This window comes from Myxocyprinus asiaticus, chromosome 9, assembly GCF_019703515.2.
Source record: "Myxocyprinus asiaticus isolate MX2 ecotype Aquarium Trade chromosome 9, UBuf_Myxa_2, whole genome shotgun sequence".
NCBI lineage: Eukaryota > Metazoa > Chordata > Actinopteri > Cypriniformes > Catostomidae > Myxocyprinus > Myxocyprinus asiaticus.
Window position 1 is genome coordinate 44,350,308 of NC_059352.1, and position 21,216 is coordinate 44,371,523.

General features: G+C 38.5%; 2 protein-coding genes across 8 annotated transcripts in view; both read left to right on the forward strand.

The window, feature by feature from the left end:
* myh9a (myosin, heavy chain 9a, non-muscle) overlaps window positions 1–14,247 on the forward strand; it is a 53,397-nt gene extending 39,150 nt beyond the window's left edge. The window contains exons 25-41 of the mRNA XM_051706571.1: window positions 185–356; window positions 638–850; window positions 1,338–1,482; window positions 1,763–1,969; window positions 3,698–3,802; window positions 3,884–4,036; window positions 5,040–5,288; window positions 5,370–5,582; window positions 6,914–7,126; window positions 7,279–7,440; window positions 9,326–9,454; window positions 9,619–9,707; window positions 9,849–9,972; window positions 10,215–10,423; window positions 10,635–10,743; window positions 12,814–12,986; window positions 13,139–14,247. Coding sequence (XP_051562531.1) covers window positions 185–356; window positions 638–850; window positions 1,338–1,482; window positions 1,763–1,969; window positions 3,698–3,802; window positions 3,884–4,036; window positions 5,040–5,288; window positions 5,370–5,582; window positions 6,914–7,126; window positions 7,279–7,440; window positions 9,326–9,454; window positions 9,619–9,707; window positions 9,849–9,972; window positions 10,215–10,423; window positions 10,635–10,743; window positions 12,814–12,986; window positions 13,139–13,247 — 2,774 coding nt within the window. The 3' untranslated portion in view covers window positions 13,248–14,247. The remainder of the gene's footprint in view (window positions 1–184; window positions 357–637; window positions 851–1,337; window positions 1,483–1,762; window positions 1,970–3,697; window positions 3,803–3,883; window positions 4,037–5,039; window positions 5,289–5,369; window positions 5,583–6,913; window positions 7,127–7,278; window positions 7,441–9,325; window positions 9,455–9,618; window positions 9,708–9,848; window positions 9,973–10,214; window positions 10,424–10,634; window positions 10,744–12,813; window positions 12,987–13,138) is intronic.
* Window positions 14,248–16,800: 2,553 nt separating this feature from the next.
* Window positions 16,801–21,216, forward strand: part of slc25a38b (solute carrier family 25 member 38b) — a 34,141-nt gene continuing 29,725 nt past the window's right edge. The window contains exons 1-4 of one of the 7 annotated variants that reach the window (XM_051707848.1): window positions 16,801–17,078; window positions 17,464–17,553; window positions 17,745–17,879; window positions 18,096–18,730. In XM_051707848.1, coding sequence (XP_051563808.1) covers window positions 18,680–18,730 — 51 coding nt within the window. In that variant the 5' untranslated portion in view covers window positions 16,801–17,078; window positions 17,464–17,553; window positions 17,745–17,879; window positions 18,096–18,679. Of the gene's footprint in view, window positions 17,554–17,718; window positions 17,880–18,095; window positions 18,731–21,216 lie in introns of all 7 variants that reach the window. The other 6 variants (XM_051707849.1, XM_051707847.1, XM_051707850.1 and 3 more) reach the window with 6 other exon arrangements.

A 21,216-nucleotide genomic window follows, 5' to 3' on the forward strand; every position in this document is an offset into this window, starting at 1 on the left:
TTTGCAACATTTTTATAAGATGCAAAAGCGCACATGGTCCAAATATAACCCATGAATTCTGTTAACAAATTCAAAAGCTTCAGCTTTGTAGTAGTCTTAGCTCCATCTAAAGTACATAATTGCTGCCTTTCCATTTTTGTTACTTCTACCATAAATTTCCACCCCTTCTTATTTGTACTCCCAGATCGCCTAAGAAAGGAAGAAAAGCAAAGACAGGAGCTGGAGAAAAACAGGCGAAAGCTGGAAGGTGATTCTACAGAGCTGCATGATCAGATTGCAGAGCTGCAGGCTCAAATCGCTGAGCTCCGTGCTCAACTAGCAAAGAAAGAGGAAGAGCTTCAGGCTGCACTGGCAAGGTGAGTAAACCTTTTCTTGTTGGCCATATACCCAACTGACACCCAAGTCTGTAGAGGGTTACATTAAAATTGCATGGCTACCATACTTTTCTGCCATGAGTATGCGCCCTCATGTCTGGAATTAAGCTTGCAAAAAAAGTTTGATTACACATCTCTATCAAAATTTTAGATCACAGTAAGGGTCAGTGGAGGCAAATTTATCTTGCATTGAAACCTTGACTTATCCCTTTATTCATACATATTTTATATCTAGCTACTGCTATAAATATTTCTGATTGTAGGATTGAGGAGGAGGCTGCGCTAAAGAACGCTGCCCAGAAGACCATTCGTGAGCTGGAGGCTCAGATCTCAGACTTGCAGGAAGATCTGGAGTTGGAGAAAGCTGCTCGAGCTAAAGCAGAGAAACACCGCAGGGATCTGGGAGAGGAGCTGGAGGCTCTGAAGACTGAGCTTGAAGACACCCTGGACTCTACTGCAGCTCAGCAAGAACTCAGGTCAGCCGTGAGCAAAACTAATGGAGGTAGTGAAGAGCTGACTTCAGATCAGTTTAAGGGTAGCTTTCTTTTTTTTGGAAAGATGCAGATTTCTTTCCCTTTCAATGAACAATTCTGCAAATCTAAATCCATTTTTTTTTTTTTTCAATGGTAATTTTTCCACATCTCAGCTTAATATGCAAAGCCAACTATAAGTAAACAATTTTTAGGATAATTTTCACCTAAAAGTTTAACACTGGCACTATTAAAGCATTTCTATTTTTGAGTGGCACTAGCCCAACACTGCCTCGACCAAGAGTGTAATTTTAGGGTGGGGCTATCTTTTTGAACAACCTATGAGGAGTTTTGTGGAATCTGTTTGAAAACTGGTTCTTTTAGCAAAAAACAAAAATCAAGGAGACAAAAAAAAAAACTTTTAGCAAAAGCTAGAAAGGTATTGAAGTATTCTGCATCACCATCTCCAAAATGCTCCCAACTGTATCTGCAGGGCAAAGAGAGAGACTGAAGTTACTCAGCTGAAGAAGTCTCTGGAAGATGAGGGTCGTGCACATGAACAGCTCTTAGTTGAAATGCGACAAAAACACAACCAGGTTTTTGAGGAGCTCAATGAACAGCTAGAGCAGGCCAAGAGGGTAAGAAACACCGGCCTCTCCTAAAGCATTGTTATTAATGATCCTGCTTTGAAAATTGGAACATGGAAATTATGTCCTTTTCTAGTTACCACCTTCAGTGCTGATCCTGTAATATCACAGTTTGTTGTATGTATTAGCACTAATTTTATAAAAATGGTAATTATAACTTGCCAATGAAAACTGGTGAAATACCAAACTCTTGATTGGATTTCCTTTCCATCCACAAAATGAACCCCTTGATATGAGTGTTTACTAATTCTCTCCCTGTTGTGTCCCTCAGAATAAGGCGTCTGTGGAAAAAGCTAAACAGTCTCTGGAGAGCGAACGCAGTGAGCTTCAGATCGAAGTTCAGTCTTTGTTACAAGGTAAAAATGATTCGGAGCACCGGAGGAAGAAAGCAGAATCCCAGCTTCAAGAGCTACAGGTCAAACATGGAGAGAGTGAGAGACAGAAACATGAACTGGCTGATAAAGTGGCGAAGATGCAGGTATTGAGACCAAAAGGCCTCAGAGTTTTTGGGTGATTCTAACAAGGGCTGTCAACAGGGCTGAGAAACTAAATGTTTACTTAAAATATTACCAAAATCCAAATTATAATTGTATTTTACTGACTATTTCAGGTCGGGGGAAAAAGACAAATAATTTTTAATCCAAAGTTGTGTCTGTCCACAAGAGAGCACAACAAATCATGCAGCGAGACACTGATAACAAAGCAAGGCACAGTCAGTCCGAACAAGTCTCTTTAATTTTTTTTATGCAAGTATGCACTAGATGGACATCTTTGACCATTGCATTGTGTCTAGCCGTTTTCTCAGCATCTCATGCAGTAACCAACTTTTTATTTTTTTTGGACGCAGTGAAAATTTAAAAGGAAACCCAACCTTTATAAAAACATTTGTGAAACCCGGGTCTCTCGACACCCATGTTCTGTTTTATTAGTTACATTGCATCTATTTTAGCCCATAAATATGTCATCTGTGCTTGACACGCATCCAAGATTTGAATTCTCATTTTAGCATGTAACAAATAGGAAATAATATTTTGCATATAGGGCCATTTAAGATTTATTGCATTGTGATATTATTTTAATAACAGATATTATTTAATGACAGGCATATTTCATCACCCAGTTCTCACTACCGCAATGTGAAAAAGATGGTCATTATGATTTTTGTTTTAATTGTAGAGTATTTAAACATCATATTAATACTCCCTTGTAAATCTTTTAATTACAACAGCATCTTTACTGTAATATAATCAAAAATATATTGACTTGCTGTAATGAGAAATCATAATTGAAAACCATGGGGAAAGTAAAATGAAAACGATGGGAATCACGTAAGTAAAACATCCAGACGTGTTACGGTAATAAGAATTGTGGGGTCAAATGTGCTTGGGAAAAAAAATGCCACAATGCAACACAAAAAAAAGAAAAATCTTAAAGGAATTTTCCGGGTTCAATACAAGTTAAGCTCAGTCAAAAGCATTTGTGGCATAATGTTGATTACCACAAAAAATAATTGACTCCATTTCTTTGAAAAAGTGGGGGGCAAATTTATGTTTAGGTTAAAATACTCGTACCTCTATTTTTGCTGTTTGTTTTTTTTTTTTTTTTTTTTTTTTTTTTTAAAAAAAAGGACAACCACAAGACAAAAATTGTGTAAACATGATTTTAAGTGTGAAAATCATTTACAGACCTGTGTGTAAAGTTAGCCAATTTTACGACTGTTTTCATGACGATGTAATGTCAACAAACCCTGAAACGGCTGTAAAAATGACTATTTAAACAACTTTACAGCTCTAATAATAAACTAAAGTTTTAGCAGAAGAATTAATTTAAGTGCTTTTAATAAAATAAGCTTCAAATTTCTGTTTAAACCCTCAAAATTTGCCCCATTCACTTTCTTTGTCTCACTGAAACCTCTATTTGCTTTTCTTTTTTAAAGAAAAGGAAGAACAAGTTGAAATGTAATATTGTGGTAATCAACATTATGCCACAAAGGCTGTTGATTTAGCTTGTATTGAACCCGGAATATTCCTTTCTAATGCTCCTGAATGTAGGCTTTTTCATGCAAAATAAAATGTTATAATTGTTTATTTGGGGTTAAATATAAACGGGAATATGCCCTTTTTAGCACAGAAAGATGACAAATTAATCAGACAATTGCTAATTTTACAGGATGTTTGTGTGTTTAATATTTGTCTTTAATATTCAGGTGGAGCTTGATAATCTCCATGGCACCCTGAGCAAGGTGGAGAGTAAATCAATCAAAGCTGTAAAAGATTGTTCCACTGTTGAGTCACAACTTAAAGACACACAGGTACAACTCGGTTATGCATGCACAGTTACTTGCCTGACCACTATCCAGTACACACCAACCTCTTGTTTCCTCTCTGGTTAGGCATTGCTGGAGGAAGAGACCAGGCAGAAGCTTGCACTTTCCACTCGTCTTCGACAGATGGAGGATGAACAGAACAATCTGAAAGAGATGCTGGAGGAGGAAGAGGAGAGGAAGAAAAATGTTGAAAAGCAGTTGTACACCGCTCAAGCTCAGGTGTGTGCCTTTCGATCTGCAGACCCATTCCTGGTGGAAGATAATGCTGATCTAGGAGCTATTTTTGCATGTGAAGTTTTTATAAGCTAATATAAATTAAGAAGCTGGCCAAAGATCAGCCCAACAACTCTGGTAGTAATGTCTTGGGTTATCTAGGCACAAGTGGACAAGAGCTAAATATAAGCATAATCTGGGTCCAAAAGACTTTTCATATTAGCGCCATCTTTGATTTTTGAAGGGAATGATAATGAGGTTGTGAGGGATAGACCAGTCTCTTCAATAGGTTGTACTGCAATTTAAAGTCTTTTGATCATTCTGTGGGCAAAACATTGAAAAAACATCTTTCTAAGAACATTCAGTTGACACTAAACCTCCATACAACATGAGTTGTGGAAAATCAGATGTGAACTAGGATCTTTTTACAGCTTTATACTGTACATGGCATTAAAGAGATGGTAAGTCAGTCCATCACAGCGTCATTGTCATTCCATTAAAAATCAAAGATGGCACAACTGTGAATACCTTAACAGGTGGTCGGGGCTTCATTTTTCCACATTTGTAGTGTAAATGCCAATTTATCCGGATGCATTCCAGGCTAAAGCAAAACGAAGCGTAGTCATTGCAGGAAAAGTATGACAAATTATGAATAAAAACATTTTTTTCCTCTTCTGTATGGCTTTAAAGGATAACATGTCTCACCAGTAGTCCAGCCACAGGAATCCAAGGGCTCTCTTAGTTTTGACCTAGGGCATGGACTCATATCGTAACTGCCCATTTTACAAGAGCATTACACAGAAAATGTGCAGCCTTGTATTTACATGCACCAGCCCAAAAGAGGTTCAGATAGTCTATCGAGTCTTCAACTGATCACAGTGGTCCAATGCTTGAGAGACCCATTAATATCATGTGTATGTGACAGTTTGCCTCGTCTGACCAATTGTAAAACATCGGTCTGAGGTAATTTGATCAAGCTCTTATTTCAATTTTTTTCTTTGTTTCTCAGTTGACGGAGATGAAGAAAAAGGTTGAGCAGGAGGCCCAGACAGTGGAGAGTGTGGAGGAAGGGAAGAAGAAATTGCAGAGAGAGTTGGAGAGCATGATGCAGCAGTTGGATGAGAGGAATGCTAGCTTCGATAAACTGGAGAAGACCAAGACGCGTCTGCAGCGTGAGCTAGATGATGTCCTTATAGACCAGGATCACCTCCGTCAGACTGTTCAGGAGCTGGAACGCAAACAGAAGAAATTTGACCAGGTAGGTAACTTCAAAAATTCAGAAGATGGTGTAGATGATTTGGTTATTTGTAATCTCCTTCAAATACCTTGATTTGTGCAGATGCTTGGAGAGGAGAAGAGTATCTCTTTGAAGTTTGCTGAGGAGAGGGATCGTGCTGAAGCAGAGGCCCGAGAGAAGGAGACCAGAGCCCTTGCACTGACCAGAGAGCTGGAGGCCATGACTGACTTGAAGGATGAACTGGAGCGGACCAACAAGCAGCTCAAAGCAGAGATGGAAGACCTAATGTCATCCAAGGATGACGTCGGCAAGAGTGTATGTGATACTCGTGCTATAGACCCGTGTTAAGACAATATCTGTTCCAAAAAGTGGCGAGCTATTTACATAGCAGCATTTTAAGGCATCATAAGCTTCCATTGAAGACTGATCCAAAAGTGAGGAAGCTCATTGTCAATTGAACATTTTTATTGAATTGTATGATATATGATGCAGATTCTTAAATTATTCACAATTAATTGCATATCTAAATATCTGAGGCCCTCAAATAACAATAATTTAATATATAATAAATATTGTTTTATTTGAATTATAAATGCACTATAATATTTCAGATATTTAAAAGGCATTAAATTATTGTGGCAGACGAATAAAGCATTGATAAGACAATACAAAAAGTGGTTTTAGAAATCAATGTTAATTATTTCCATATTATTGTACATAAGCTTATCATTGCCCTACAGTCCACAGCAATCCATTTTGTAACTGAATTCGTCAGTCCGACCTGAGATCGATTTATTATAAGGGCTTCTCTAAGGACACAATGTGCACAAGCGTCAGACGGACTCTTAGGGTTGTGTTGCATCATAAATACTGCATTTTTAGGTCGCTGTGTCAAGTTAAATGTTGTTTGAAACTTGGAAAACCAGGTCAAATCCCTGCGTTCCAAAATGCGTACCGTCCAGCTTAGTTTGAAACCAAGAATGCTTTCTCCTCTTGTGCTGTCGCTAGCCTGTCAAGCAAGCCTGAACCTGATTTTGTTTTCTGGACAGTTGTGCGTTGCCTATACAGCTCGAGTTTCTCTTTACTGCCCCCTGCTGAAAACAGGTGGTACTTCAAGCTTGAATCATTCCGATGGTAGGAATGTTCCTTATTATGGTCCAGGGACCTGATTATTTGCATCTCCTTTCTTAATGTGTTATTTTTAAATAATTAATCACACAATTAACAAGTTAAATTGACATCCCTAATAATTATAGATGCCCTCTTTTGGCCACATTCTAAGGACTGTTCATGCCAAACTTATGTGTTTTACTGCCTATGCAAGCTTTTCTGGTTCAGTCATCTGAAAACAGTTTGCAAGAATAGTGTTGTCTATGAGAATGCTTTAAATGTCCTCAGACCATCACAGTATGTGCTCAGAATTTAGTTTGCTTTATTTCCAGTTTGCACTTAACATGCATTTTGAATGCAACTCTACAGGTCAACATATGTGTATGTGTTTATATATATTTTCATACACTGATCACTACCTCATTTGGTGCAGTTTAGTTTTTTTTTTTCTTTTGTTTTTGCCAATTGCTGCCAAAGTTTAAAGCCGTGTTTTAGTCTTAGATTATAGCATCCAACTCTGTTTTGTTTTCCTTCAGGTGCATGAGCTTGAGAGGGCCAAGCGTGGGATGGAACAGCAGTTAGAGGAAATGAAGACTCAGCTGGAAGAACTAGAGGATGAACTGCAGCTCACGGAGGATGCTAAACTGCGTCTGGAGGTCAACATACAGGCCATGAAGGCCCAGTTTGAGAGAGACCTCCAAGGCAGAGATGAGCAGGGTGAGGAGAAACGGAAGCAACTAGTCAAACAGGTATGTGCTGAACTCTCCGGCCCACAGAAAAATGTGTTTGATAATTGATCAGCCTTTGACTCTTACAGGAGGAATTTGGAGAACTGAAATTGAACAAATACTGTTCAACTAATTTATATATGACTGTCTTTGTTTCTCACTGTCTCTGTCAGGTGCGTGAGATGGAGATTGAGCTTGAAGATGAAAGGAAGCAGCGTGCTCAGGCTGTGTCTGTGCGCAAGAAACTTGAGCTAGACCTGTCAGAGTTAGCCGCTCAGATCGACTCTGCAAACAAGGCTCGAGATGAGGCCTTCAGACAGCTCAAGAAACTTCAGGTACCTATTTATTTATTTACTTTTTTATTTTAAGTATTACTGGGCATTGTCATAAGGAACAAGGCAGTTATAAAGAGGATCACACCATGAAGTTGGAATTGCGTTCCAAAATGTTATTTTGGTATGTAGAGATGCAAATTAAACCAAGGTTGATTTAAAAAAAAAAAAAAAAAAAAAGAGAAAAAAAAAGCTTTTTCTGCATTCAAGCAGCGCTAACAGCAACCTTGTTTTCCCATGTGCTCTTAACAATAGCTGTCCACTTTCTCTAGTGGTGGCTTACTTTTATACGACATATTTCCTGCCTTTAATGATTGGAACTAGGCATGTGATTTCACATCACTGTAATTGCTGAAGCTTTTATCACAGTATACAGTATTATCACTATTGAATTACAATACAAAAATGGGTTGAAAGAGAACCAAACTGTTTTCTTTTATAACAAGTTTAATTACCAAACTGGCCTTTTATATGAACGGATAACAAAGACCTTTTTAAAAGAACCCTGAACCTAAAAAAAAAAAACTAATTGGCTACAATAGTGTGCATTTTTCTGGATCGCAATCCAGTTGCTTGTATATAGCTAGGCGCTAGCTACAAATTTAACAACTGCAAGTTCACTGGACGATAACGTACGGTGGCTTTTGCATTCCAACTTGAAATTTTAATATTGATATCATCATTGTGCCACATTATTAATTACAGGACCTAGTATTAGCTGATTACAACTGTATTTTAGTTTAAGTACATGGTGCAAATGTAACTGTGTAGCTAGCAGAGTTTTAGCAAACTACTCTTTGGCCACTTGAACGCAAGATACATATCTGCAAATGGCATCAACAGTTTACTTTGTTGTCTTGGTTGTCACTTAGCTTGTTGTCTTTAGTGTGTTGTCTCCCTCTGAGAACAGTTGAACAGTTTGGAAAAATTAGCAGAACTGTCACATCTTCCCTTTATATCGCTGAATTGCATGGGATGAGTGAACATGGAGTTGTTCCTGTGTTTTGTTGCCACTTCCTGTAGCTCAACTGGTAGAGCATGGCACTAGCAACGCCAAGATCATGGTTTTGATTCCCAGGGAACACAAATTGATACAATGTATACCTTAAATGCACTGTAAGTCTCTTTGGATAAAAGTGTCTGCCAAAATGCTTAAAATATTTTACACAAACTGAAACCATCTTCGATCAACAATCCCTCTGTATTTTTATGGAACCAAAAATACTTCCACACTTCTGACTTACCATGAAAGAAAGCAAATAAAGGGTTAGCTACGTTCCTCCTTCAGCCATGCTTCTCATCCACGTTGGTTTTGTTTGCATCAGGGTGCACGTGTCATTTTATGCTGCATACACGCAGTATTGTGAATCTTGATTCGTTGGAGAAATTGGAGTGTGATCAGAAAAACGAAACAGTTTGGCTAAAAGATTGTATAGAATTATTTACAGTATCTTGAAGTGCTCACAATAACAATATTGTGCATGTTAATTATTGATGCACTGTATTACCGAACATCGTCACATGCCTAATTGGAACATACCATTTCTTTAAATATAACTAGCCCTCACCTTGAAATTCTTCAATAAAATTACATTGAATAAATAAGAACCAGAGTTAAAATGAGTTTAAAAAAAATTATAATAATAATAATAAATAATACAAATGTAGGATGGATAAAATGAATATTATTTGCACATTAAAAGAGTTAATTTTCAAAAATACTAATATCTAAAACGAGTGCCCCTCACAGGTGTCCGCTTCCTTGGAAGTTACGCCCACTCTGCTAACCAGGAAATTCACACCGCAAACCCCAAATAAATACTGAAAATGGTGAACAAAACTAATAAGTCCTTGGAACACAGTAAAATTCTGTGCTCTAACTTTACAGGCCCAGATGAAAGAACAAATAAGAGAGTTCGAGGATTTGCGTCTGTCCAGAGACGAGGCTCTTAACCAGTCCAAAGAAAATGAGCGAAAGATCAAGAGCATGGAAGCTGAGATCATGCAGCTACATGAGGTCTGTCTTATGCATTTGTCCTTTTGATGCATCCTGGGTCAGAATTGCATAAATTGTAAACTCTCATTTGATTCTAGATTTCATTTCTAGTAGAGCACAATCTTTCTTTTGTTTTCAGAAGGAAAAGGCATTTGGAACATGTTTCATTCTATTTCTCTCTGTAGGATCTGGCTGCTGCTGACCGGGCAAAGAGACAAATCCAGCAAGAAAGAGATGAGCTACAGGAGATGATCAATAGCCAGAATGCCAAGAAGTGAGTCACCTGCTGTTAGTGTGATTGTATTGTCTGGTAGGGCATCCTGCACATTGACTGGTAGTCCAAAATGAAAATCAAAGTTGATGTACAGGTATATCTTGCCATGTAGAATGGCTTATAGTGGCTTTTCTGTGTCAGCTCTCTGGGCAGTGATGAGAAGAGGAGACTGGAGGCACGTATTGCTCAGCTTGAGGAGGAACTTGAGGAAGAGCATCTCAATGTGGAACTGGTCAATGATCGAGTGAAGAAAGCAACACTGCAGGTACATCATTGAGGGGTTGACGGGGAGGTGTGAAGCTAAGATTTGGATAACATCAGATGTGAAATCGGTAGATAATCAAGAAAATTAGTTGTTTTAATCCAACAGTCATTCAGCATCACAGTGAATGAATGCAGTTTGTATGATACATTTGCATGAGAAATTGGCTGATCTGTCCCATAGAAATGAATCATGATGTCATGAGGCTCTTTACTAGTGCCAATGGATTTTTGTTTTAACCTCAGGCTGAGCAAGTTACAGTGGAGCTGTCTGCAGAGCGCAGTAACAGCCAGCGTCTGGAAGGCATGTGCGCTCAACTGGACCGCCAGAACAAGGACCTCAAGCAGAAGCTGCAGGACCTGGAGGGAGCTGTGAAGAGCAAGTACAAGTCCAGCATTACTGCTTTGGAGGCCAAGATTGCACAGTTCCAAGAGCAGCTGGATGCTGAGATGAAGTGAGTGATGGTAGAGATGGTTTGTAAAGATAACTGGCACTGCAGTCCAACTGTCACGCTTGACAGGTACTGGTGTAACTGATTGGATGTCATTATGGACTGTTCAGTTGTGAGCTTAAGTTACAAGATCTTCCTAATCAGTAAATTAATTTGATGCTGTCTACTTAAGTGAAACTTTATTTACTTGGTGTCTGTATGCTAAACTCCTCAGGGAGAAGCAGCAGTCCACTAAACAAATGCGCCGTATGGAGAAGAAAATGAAAGAGATGTTACTTCAGGTTGAGGATGAGAGACGCAACGCTGACCAGTTAAAAAATGAGGTGGGTCATAGTGTAGATTTATTGTACAATAGGCCGTGTGTTAAAGCTCGAGTAAAGACAAGGGAGGAAATGCTAAGGAGGATATGCATTCTCAATAGATGTTCAGTTTTTCTTGTAAGTGCTGTGTACATGGATGTGATATGCTATGTCTACATTCTCTTTTTCCATACATGAAAGTGGATTTATACTGCCACGATTACAAAAGCACCATAAATGCATCTCATATGAATTGTGCACTGTTTTCCAAGCCTTCAAAATCAAACTGATTTGTTTGAGGAACAGACAGGTAAAGGCTGGTTTATACTTCTGTGTTGAACCTATGCCATAGGAATGGTGGCCTACGCGGTGGGTTGCATTTATAGTTCTATGTTGGTGTGTATGCATTGTTCTGCGGGTACACCGCAGTGTAAACAGTATAGAGATTCAAAAGGATTTATTACATTTATTGTAGCATTTAAAATTAGTTCATCAAAGTATGTGAACATGTTGCGATTTAGGTACCTATTATGCAGAGAGCCACTTAATAATACTATATTATTTTGGCACACTTATATATTTGACTGAATTCTAAATGCTGTCCATCATTTTGACAAAAACAAGAGAACAATTTAAACCATTTTTTTTCTTTCTCATTTGAACCATTTTTAGGTGCTTCCCACTCTCTCACACAGAGCCCCTTAGAGGACAGGGTGGGAATGTTTTTCTTGAATAGTTTTGCATGTCTTCAATAAGTTTACCATGGTTTTCTATAATAACCATATTTTAACCATGATATACCTAGTAAAACCTATGTTAATAATTCATAATTTCATGGTTATGGTTTTACTACAAATACCATGATATTTGTAGTAAAACCATAGTAACCACAAGAATTACTATGGATAATTTATAATAAAACTGTGATTACTATATGGATGCAGTATACTGTATTAAAACTATGGTTTCTGCCAAAAAAACAAACAAAAGTCTATACAATATTACTATAGAAAAATTATCTCTGCCATAAAAATATGGTTACTACAGTCTGCAATATTACTATAGTAAAACCATAGTTAAATTGTTATTTGTATAGTAAAACAATAACCACAAAATTATTTTTTACCGTAGTTTGTTTTCCTGTTATCACAGTGTTCACTACAAATATCATGGTTATAATATGGTTATTGAGGTAAAACTATGGTAAATTTTTTGCGAGGGCACAAAACTATTTCAGAAAAAAAAAATCCCGGTCTGTCCTCTAAGGGGCTCCGTACTATCACCTCTGTGAATAATAATAATAATAATAATAATAATAATAATAATAATAATAATAAAGCGCAAAAAGTAGATGATCAAAAAGAATGCACAATTATTTTTCTTTTTTTATATAGGCACCCCAGTTCTCCCAACTATTAGGTTATGCTTGCATTTAATCTAAGCACAAAGTCAACATTTCAAGCTGAATTCTTATTTTAGGGGAGTAGGGCGCCGGGGTATAATCATACTCTAATTCAGACAGTAGCAAATATGCCTAGTATATAATGAAGACCACTTGGTGTGCAAACTTATCATCTGTCACTTCATGTTGATATTAGACACCAAAAAATATTTACGTAAAGTTCATGTGTACGTATGTATGAATGCATGTGCGTGTTTCCATATTTTCCGATCGGACTTATCTTTAAAAGCAGCACATACTGTAAGTTTAAAACTCTTGTATTAGCGCTGCGGTTGATTGACAGAACTTACCTGTTACTTCAAGTATGTATAGTGGTGTCAAAATGAATCCAGTTTATTGTTTTTAATTTGTCATGCAGATATAGATCAGTTTGTGTCATATGTCTTCTTGAATGTATGTTAATTGTTGCACTGTAGTTTACTAAGGGAACCTTTTTTTTTTTTTTTTTTTTTTTTTTTTTTCCCGTTTTGTTTATTGCTCTGCAGTGTGTATAAGTGACAGTGAACCTGACTTTGTTTGGCCAGTCCTTGATGAAAAGCAGCCGGCACTGTCCGTGGCAGATAACTACTTGTGTGTTTCTTTTGTTTATTGATATTAAGTCATTCATAATGTATAATTAATTCTTCTTTCAGACGGAGAAACTGAACACTCGTATGAAGCAGATGAAGAGGCAGCTTGAGGAGGCGGAAGAAGAGTCGACTCGAGCTAACGCCTCCCGCAGGAAGCTGCAGAGAGAACTGGAAGATGCCACTGAATCTGCTGATGCTATGAAGCGAGAGGTTGGCACCCTAAAGAACAAACTCCGGTATGTACTCTGCTCCTTTCCACTAATCGCATAGTATCTTTATAAGCTGATGTTCCTCCAAATTAAAACTTTGTCTGTGAAAGAATTTGTATACCATACGTGATGTTCAGTATTTATTCACAACTGTAATGATGATCATGTGACTCCTACAGACGTGGAGATTTTTCTGCCAACGTACGTCGCACAGTTGGACGGTCGGGCGTAGGGAGTGATGAGGAGATAGACCTGAAGAGTGAGGTATCAGACATGACCCCCGAGTAAACTGCCCAGTTCCAGAAGCCATTTTGCTTTCAGCATATGAAAGCTGAGCTCTTGGTTGTTACAGTTGAGGGCTTGTTTATCTGTCTTAGAATGCGTTGAGGGCAATTGCACTGTATGCTTAAACTACAAAAATTGAAGTGAAACCCCTTAAGTAATCATTTGGCTCAAAATCTGCATTTAAAGACCAATTCATGCCAGGGAAAAAATCAAACTTTATCCTTCCTATTAAACTTAAATGGTTCAGTTGACCCTGACTGCCCTGTTGATTGACTGCCTTAAAATGCATTGAATAAATATTGGCTATATGTATTTTACACAGGAGACAAAATATGATATCCATTTTCAAAGCAAATGAAATGTTAAGAAATATGTTTGCAATCTGATTGTTACCTATCAGCTAAATGGAGATTTAAACCTATTGTAGTTATTGTTTTTTAAAAAGCACTTCATCTCCGATTAAGCCTTTCTGTTATAGTTTTTCCTTGGAGAATTTTTTTTCCACCACTTTCACTCTGTTTTAAAATTGATTAAAAATAACTGTGCCTTATGTCTATAAAATCGCATGGTGGTGTGTTTTTTTTTTTTTTTTTATTAAAGTTCTCACTCAAACACTTGTGCACCACTTATTACTTTTTGTTAACTTTATTCTAAAAACTGTTCACACTTTAGGTGGTGGGTTGTATAATAAAGTTCAAAATAAATGTAATTTATACTCAACCTTTAATTTTTGCTGCTTTTGGAACGTATTTGCTAACATGCTGCTTTTCTGTCATGTTTGCCTGAATATTTTGTGTTCTGTTGTACGTTTGTAACATTCCTCCATTTTTAGACTTGTCTCAATGGGCCTATAAATTGTCTAGAGATTTTCCAATGCAATGATGAAATTAAGAACTGTCTTTTAGTGTACTTGAAAGCCAAAAATTGTTTCCCTCTCTCTTTTAATTCCACGTGCTATTTCATTGTATCAAATTATTAAACTTTTGTCTTTTGTACCCTCAAATTTCTTTTTTTGTTTTCTTGAATCACAGTGGTGTTTTCCACTGGGGTGGGGTAGTCTAACGGTTAACCCCATGAAGCTGTGCGAATCATTTGATACATGGTTTTCTAAAGCCTCTACATCGATATGATAAACCTTTCACTCTTACCTATATTTCAAAATGAGTATTTGCTGAAATGAAGCAACTTGTGCATGCTTAATTTCATACATTGTCAGAAAAGTCGCATTGAAATGCATGCATCAAATATGATAAAACGGAGGTATTGTATATCTCAATCATCCAAGGACGTAGATTTTGGCTTGAATGTTGGGGGGGTTGCAGCATGAAGCATTTACATGTTTCCATTGATCATGGTATAAATAATGGGAAGGTGGGTGTTGTACTTGCTTGTTTTGATTATTGGGGGGTCACCAGCTGCATTAAGTACTGCAGTGCATCTCCTCCTCATGGACTGCACCAGATTTGCCAGTTCTTGCTGTGAGATGTTACCCCACTCTTCCACTAAGGCACTTGCAAGTTCCCGGACATTTCTGGGGGGAATGGGCCTAGCCCTCGCCCTCCAATACAACAGGTCCCAGATGTGCTCAATGGGATTGAGATCCGGGCTCTTCGCTGGCCATGGCAGAACACTGACATTCCTGTCTTGTAGGAAATCACGCACAGAACGAGCAGTATGGCTGGTGGCGTTGTCATGCTGGAGGGTCATGTCAGGATGAGCCTGCAGGAAGTGTACCACATGAGGGAGGAGGATGTCTTCCCTGTAACGCACAGCGTTGAGATTGGACTGAGCTTGTTGTCATTGCAGGCAACGATGCTATGACTCACCGCCCCAGACCATGACGGGACCCTCCACCTCCAAATCAATACCGCTCCAGAGTACAGGCCTCAGTGTAAAGCTCATTCCTTCGATGATAAACGCGAGTCCGACAATCACCCCTGGTGAGACAAATCCAAGATTCGTCAGTGAAGTGCACTTTTTGCCAATCCTGTCTGGTCCAGCAAAGGTGGGTTTGTGCCCATAGGTGACGTTGTTGCCGGTGATGTCTGGTAAGGATCTGCCTTACAACAGGCGTACAAGCCCTCAGTCCAGCCTCTCTATCTATTTGACAGTCTGAGCGCTGATGGAGGGATTGTGCATTCCTGGTGTAACTCGGGCAGTTGTTGTTGCCATCCTGTACCTGTCCCGCAAGTGTGATATTCGGATGTACCGATCCTGTGCAGGTGTTGTTACATGTGGTCTGCCACAGCGAGGACGATCAGTTATCCTTCCTGTCTCCCTGTAGCACAATCTTAGGCGTCTCACAGTACGGACATTGCAATTTATTGCCCTGGCCACATCTGCAGTCCTCATGCCCTCCATGCAGCATGCCTAAGGCACATTCACACAGATGAGCAGGGACCCTGGGCATCTTTCTTTTGGTGTTTTTTTTTTTTTTGAGTCAGTAGAAAGGTCTCTTTAGTGTCCTGTGTTTTTATAACTGTGACCTTAATTGCCTACCATCTGTTAGTGTCTTAACAGCATTCCACAGGTGCATGTTCATTAATTGTTTATGGTTCATTGAATAAGCATGGAAAACATTGTTTAAACCCTTTACAATAAAGATCTGTAAAGTTATTTAGATTTTTACAAAATTATCTTTAAAATACAGTGTCCTGAAAAAGGGACATTTCTTTTTTGGCTGAGTTTATGTACACTGGTGGCCAAAAGTTTGGTATAATGTACAGATTTTGCTCTTAAAGAAAGAAATTGGTACTTTTATTCACCAAAATGGCATTCAACTGATCACAGTGTATAGTCCGGACATTAATAGCAAGAAAAATTACTACAGAACTTAAACTAGTTCAGAGCGTTCTCATCAAAAATTCCTCCACATGCAGCAATGACAGCTTTGCAGATCCTTGGCATTCTAGCTGTCAGTTTGTCCAGATACTCCGGTGACATTTCACCCCATGCTTCCTGTAGCATTTGTCATAGATGTGGCTGTCTTGTTGGGCAATTCTCACACACATTACAGTCTAGCTGATCCCACAAAAGCTCAATGGGGTTAAGATCCATAACACGCTTTTCCAATTATCTGTTGTCCAATGTCTGTTACTTTGCCCACTCTAACCTTTTCTTTTTGTTTTCCATTTCAAAAGTGACTTTTTCTTTGCAATTCAACAGGTTAAACAGAAACATAAGGGTTCAACATATGGGCTTAGAACAAAAAGGTTGTAGGTTTGAAGCCCAGAAGTGGTCCTCCATAAACTATTTATGCCATTGAGCATGAATTTACCAGTAATATGTGTTTTACTTTGGATTAAAGCATTATCTTAATGACAGGTTAGTAAATTAAAATGACTAGTCTTCTGAATTTGTCAATGATTCAGTTCAAAAGGCTCTTGATGTTTTATTCTGATGTGAAGCATGAGGGGTCCTTAATTACCTAAGCTTTTTTCTTGTTACCAAGGACCTAAAACTAAATTTCAACAGAATATCATAATTCAATTTCTTACACCATTTATTACAAATAACAGATAATGCTGACGGTGGTCATGAAACATTTGCATCAGTTTTCCATTGGGGGTGATCAGACTGGAATATTCGAGCTGAAGCCGGTTCACACCCGTTGTTCTGGAGACTACGGAGGAGATAAGCAAAGAAAACAACGCAGAACTTTCTTACGCAAGCGTGACACCAAACTCATGGTCGGTCTCCTTAGAAGAGTGTGAAACTCTTGTGTAACGTAGTTGCCCACCATTTTACCGGGAATTTGTCTGTCCTGTCATAATTGGTCGGTCGTTTAGAAAGAATACGCAGTTTTATACAGGAAAAAGCGGAACAGAACTATATGTAAGTTAAAGTATTATAGTTTGTGAGGCAGTAAACGCTTACTGCAGCGTTAGCATAACCGGCTAATTTACAGAAATCAGCTGACGTGCTGTTGCGTCAGCTGTATCCCCCAATATTTGAGTGTTTTTGTGTCAGTTTTGTATTTTATATGGAAACTAATATAGTATAAATTGTAAACATTTGCTGAATATTTAAAGTACGTTACTCTGGGTCACCACTGCTGTCAGTGGCATTAGCATTAGCTTGTGCGCAGATCTGTATTTGTATTTAACATTTACATTAATTCTACTCTGAATATTTCTGCACGTCTCCATTAAACTCCATGCATTAAATGCTGGTTAGCTGTGTCTAAATCGACTGTTCTTGCCTCGTGGTCTTGAACCAGCAGTCTGCGTTAAGTGTCAGAAAGAGCGAGAATCAGACATGATGAAGACCATCCCTCATTCACTCTTCCTCTTCGGCCCTTAACATACAGGTGAGACAGTTCAACCTTAAATAATTAACTTTAAACATCATTAAATCTGGCCACCAGTCAATTGTATTTCTACTAGAGAGTCTATGAGCTCTAATGCACCTCACTCCAGTTTCTCTGTAATGCATGCTTGATTTTGTGTGATATTAGTGGTGCTTGTCTGATCAGGTTGGGTATTAATCTCTCGCATGCAGTCTGGAAGCTTTAAAGTGCCAGGTATCACAACGGCCATAGAGGAGAGGGAAAGGAGGGAGTTGAGCTCTTCCTCTGCACAACCTTCATCATCACCCTCATCTTCCTCCTCTCCATCTGCAATGGACATTGTCCTGGTGAGTTTGTCATATTGCTGTTTTTTTTTTAAATATAGATATGTCCTGTTAATGTTGAATAACTTATAATGGTGTGCTGATATTTGTTTTGAATGTTTGAAATATTAAGGTTAATTCAACAGGCGCATCACTAATCTTTCTTGTTAACCCAGACTGCTGATTGCCTATAAAATCAACATCAGCTTGAGTGGTTGACATTACTAATTATATTTACAGGGTGTTTCCTTCTAGGTGGTGAATAAGGAATCAGATTATTGTTTCTCTTGGAAATTGGGAGTCAGAGAGTGGGTACATTGAATGATGAAACTGTATTAGCAGTGTGCTGTGACAACACAACATCTAACCCACTTTAGGTGGAAAGAGCATATACAGATTTATAAGTCATTATTTTTCTTTGCTGTGCATTCGTGCTAAACCTATGTTGCAATTATAGAATACATGCGTCCAAAGAATGACCCACATTTCTCTGTCACATCCACACAAGCCGCACACACAAACACTTATGCCTTTGGCAACTGTATGACTCATGCTGTGCTCAAAAGACATGATGGTTTGGTGAGGAGGAACACAAACGGGCAGAGGCAAAATGTATGTTTAGGTACGAGGCAATGATAAGGAGTGTGGAAAAGCAGAGCTTAGATCAGAAAGCATGGAAGCTTGTGGATTAAGCCAGTGAGTCTCCTAATGTGGGTGGGAGGGGGAAAAGAGAGATTGTTGGGTATTGTGTTTCAGAGAGGAGAGAGATCGGGCCTTATTCTGTCATATGCTGTTAGCGGCAACAGAAAGAGTGAGAGAGAGAGATGCAAGAGAATAAGGACCCGCAGCCCAAATCTGCCAGCAGCCTTGGAAAGGTAGGGCAGATTAGTCAATGCCTCAGTGTGTATCTCTGTGGATTTTCCATAGTGTATGTTTTTGCACATCTGTGTGTGCATCTGCCCACCATGGTCACTCGTGTCTTGTTGTTTTCATGCTTCTGTATGAATCTCAGCACTTCGAGTAACCTGTCGGCAGTGCTCAAGTCGTGATGTGCATTCAGTATGATTGTGTTGATGCTGACTGTGTCAGTTTGTGGTTGTGCATCTGTAGTGGGTGTGATTCACTTTTATGGTCAATGTATTTTGATCTTGCAATGCACGATGTATTGTTTTCTTTTTGCATACATTAACATGCAAATGACACGTGTATTGTAAGATTTAGTGTCTGTGCATGACACCAAATGCAGGATCACTGTCCAGGTTGAATATTCAATGCCTGAGTATAGGATAATATCCTTTTTTATCTGGGGTGTCAGTGTTGGTCACTGTGGTATTTTTGTTGTTCATATAGTAAATGGTGACTGTTTGAGAAAATGAAGTCTGTTAAAGGGGGCATATCAACAGGATTTCCTTGCTCTTTTTAAATGAAAGATTTCAAAGTAATATTCTAACATTCACAATAAAAAGCTTCCTCCTCTGTGCACCCAGACCTTTTATGAAAACTAAGCTGCAAAAACAGATCATCCAGAAATCATCAGTTTTGTGACATCACAACAATGAGCACTTTATCATGACCCAATTTTACCTGTTGACCAGATGAACTATGGAATAGAGAACGGAAGTAAAAACCCCATTAATTTTTTTCCATAAGGGAAATGATACTGAGCATTACCTTATAAAACTTTTAAATATATACTGGGTATCACCAGCCACCCCAAGATACGATACGTATTGCGATACAAGTGTCACGATACATATATCACGATTTGATTTATCTTTATATCCTGATTTGATTTCGATTTACAAGCTTTCAATTCCAATTCATTAGGGTATATTTCAGTTATTATGTCCATTTTGCTCACAGTATGAAAGAAATTCTCTTTCAGCTAATGTTGTAATTAATAATACAGGGGACCTTCTAACTTGGTAAATTACAGAAATACTAATTTTACAAGTTTTATTTATCATTAGTTCTTTTATCATTTGTCACATTTTACCTTTTTTAAAATGTACAAAAAATGATGTCTTGAAATTGCATATACAGTTAATTTTGCACAAATATACACTGATGAGCCAAAACATTATGACCGAATATGCTGTTGGTCCTCCTTGTGCTGCCAAAACTATGCCGACCCGCTGAAGCATAGACTCTACAAGACCCCTGAAGGTGTCGTGATATCTGGCACCAAGATATTAGCAGCAGATCTTTCAAGTCCTGTAAGTTGTGAGGTGGAGCCGTTGTGGATCAGACTTGTTGGTCCAGCACATCCCACAGATGCTCAATCGGATTGAGATTTTTTTTTTATTTTTATGATTAACATTTTTTTTATTGATTCAACCATTAAATATCAATAGCAGAACACACATATACAGAATCAATATATAACCCCCACTATCCCCCACCCGACCCCCAACAACACCCCAGTGGTCACAACCATAGACACACAACAAAAATAAATTAATTAATTAAAAAATAAAATAAATAAAACAATCCCTACACCTTTCTCTCCACTGTCCCTCCCCGAGAGTCCTCCAAAAAAGACAGATATCTGCCCCACTTCTTCACAAACACGTCCAGACTCCCCAGTCTTCTGGATACCCCCTCCTTAAGAGCTGCCACTCTGGCCATCTCTGAACACCCTCTAAACTCAAAAGGTCCATGAACGCCCTCGAGCCCCCACGACAACTTTGCCATCGGATTGCTCAATTTTGCCTCACAAATTTTTGAGGCAAAATTACATAACAGAAAATACTTTGTAAAGTAAACCCAGCCAATAGGAAGAATGAACACAAAGAATGTGTAGATTAATTCACAGAACTGTCTCAAAGGTGTGATCTTCCACAAAACAAATTCCAGCTGATATAAAACCGTTCAGATTCCTTGGATAGACAGACAAATTTTCAGTGAGCTGGCTGTTATGAGTTCAACGGATGACGTAATCATTCCAATGTCCCGTAAAAAAAACTCAACAAAACAAACTACAGCCAGCAAGAGGAATAAGCACGAAGAACGAACAGATGAATCCAAAGCTGTTCCAAAGGAGTGTTATTCAACAGAACAAGCTCCAGCCGCTAGGCGGAACCAATACAAAAAGAAACAAAACCGGCATCCTGGTTCCCCGGATGGTCGAGTCAGTTCACTCGGAGGCCGCATAAATGTATGTACCATGACTTACATAATCCGTCAACTTTATAAAAGACATCCTTTGTGTGAACATGTAGATATTTTGCGGTCATCCGTAGTGTCCACTCTCAAACTGGCCAGGAACTTCAATGCAAAAGTAATCTTCCGTCAATGCAAAAGTTTCTTTTAAGGAAAAGTGTTATTCACAAAACAAGCTCCAGCCGCAGAGCGGAGCCAA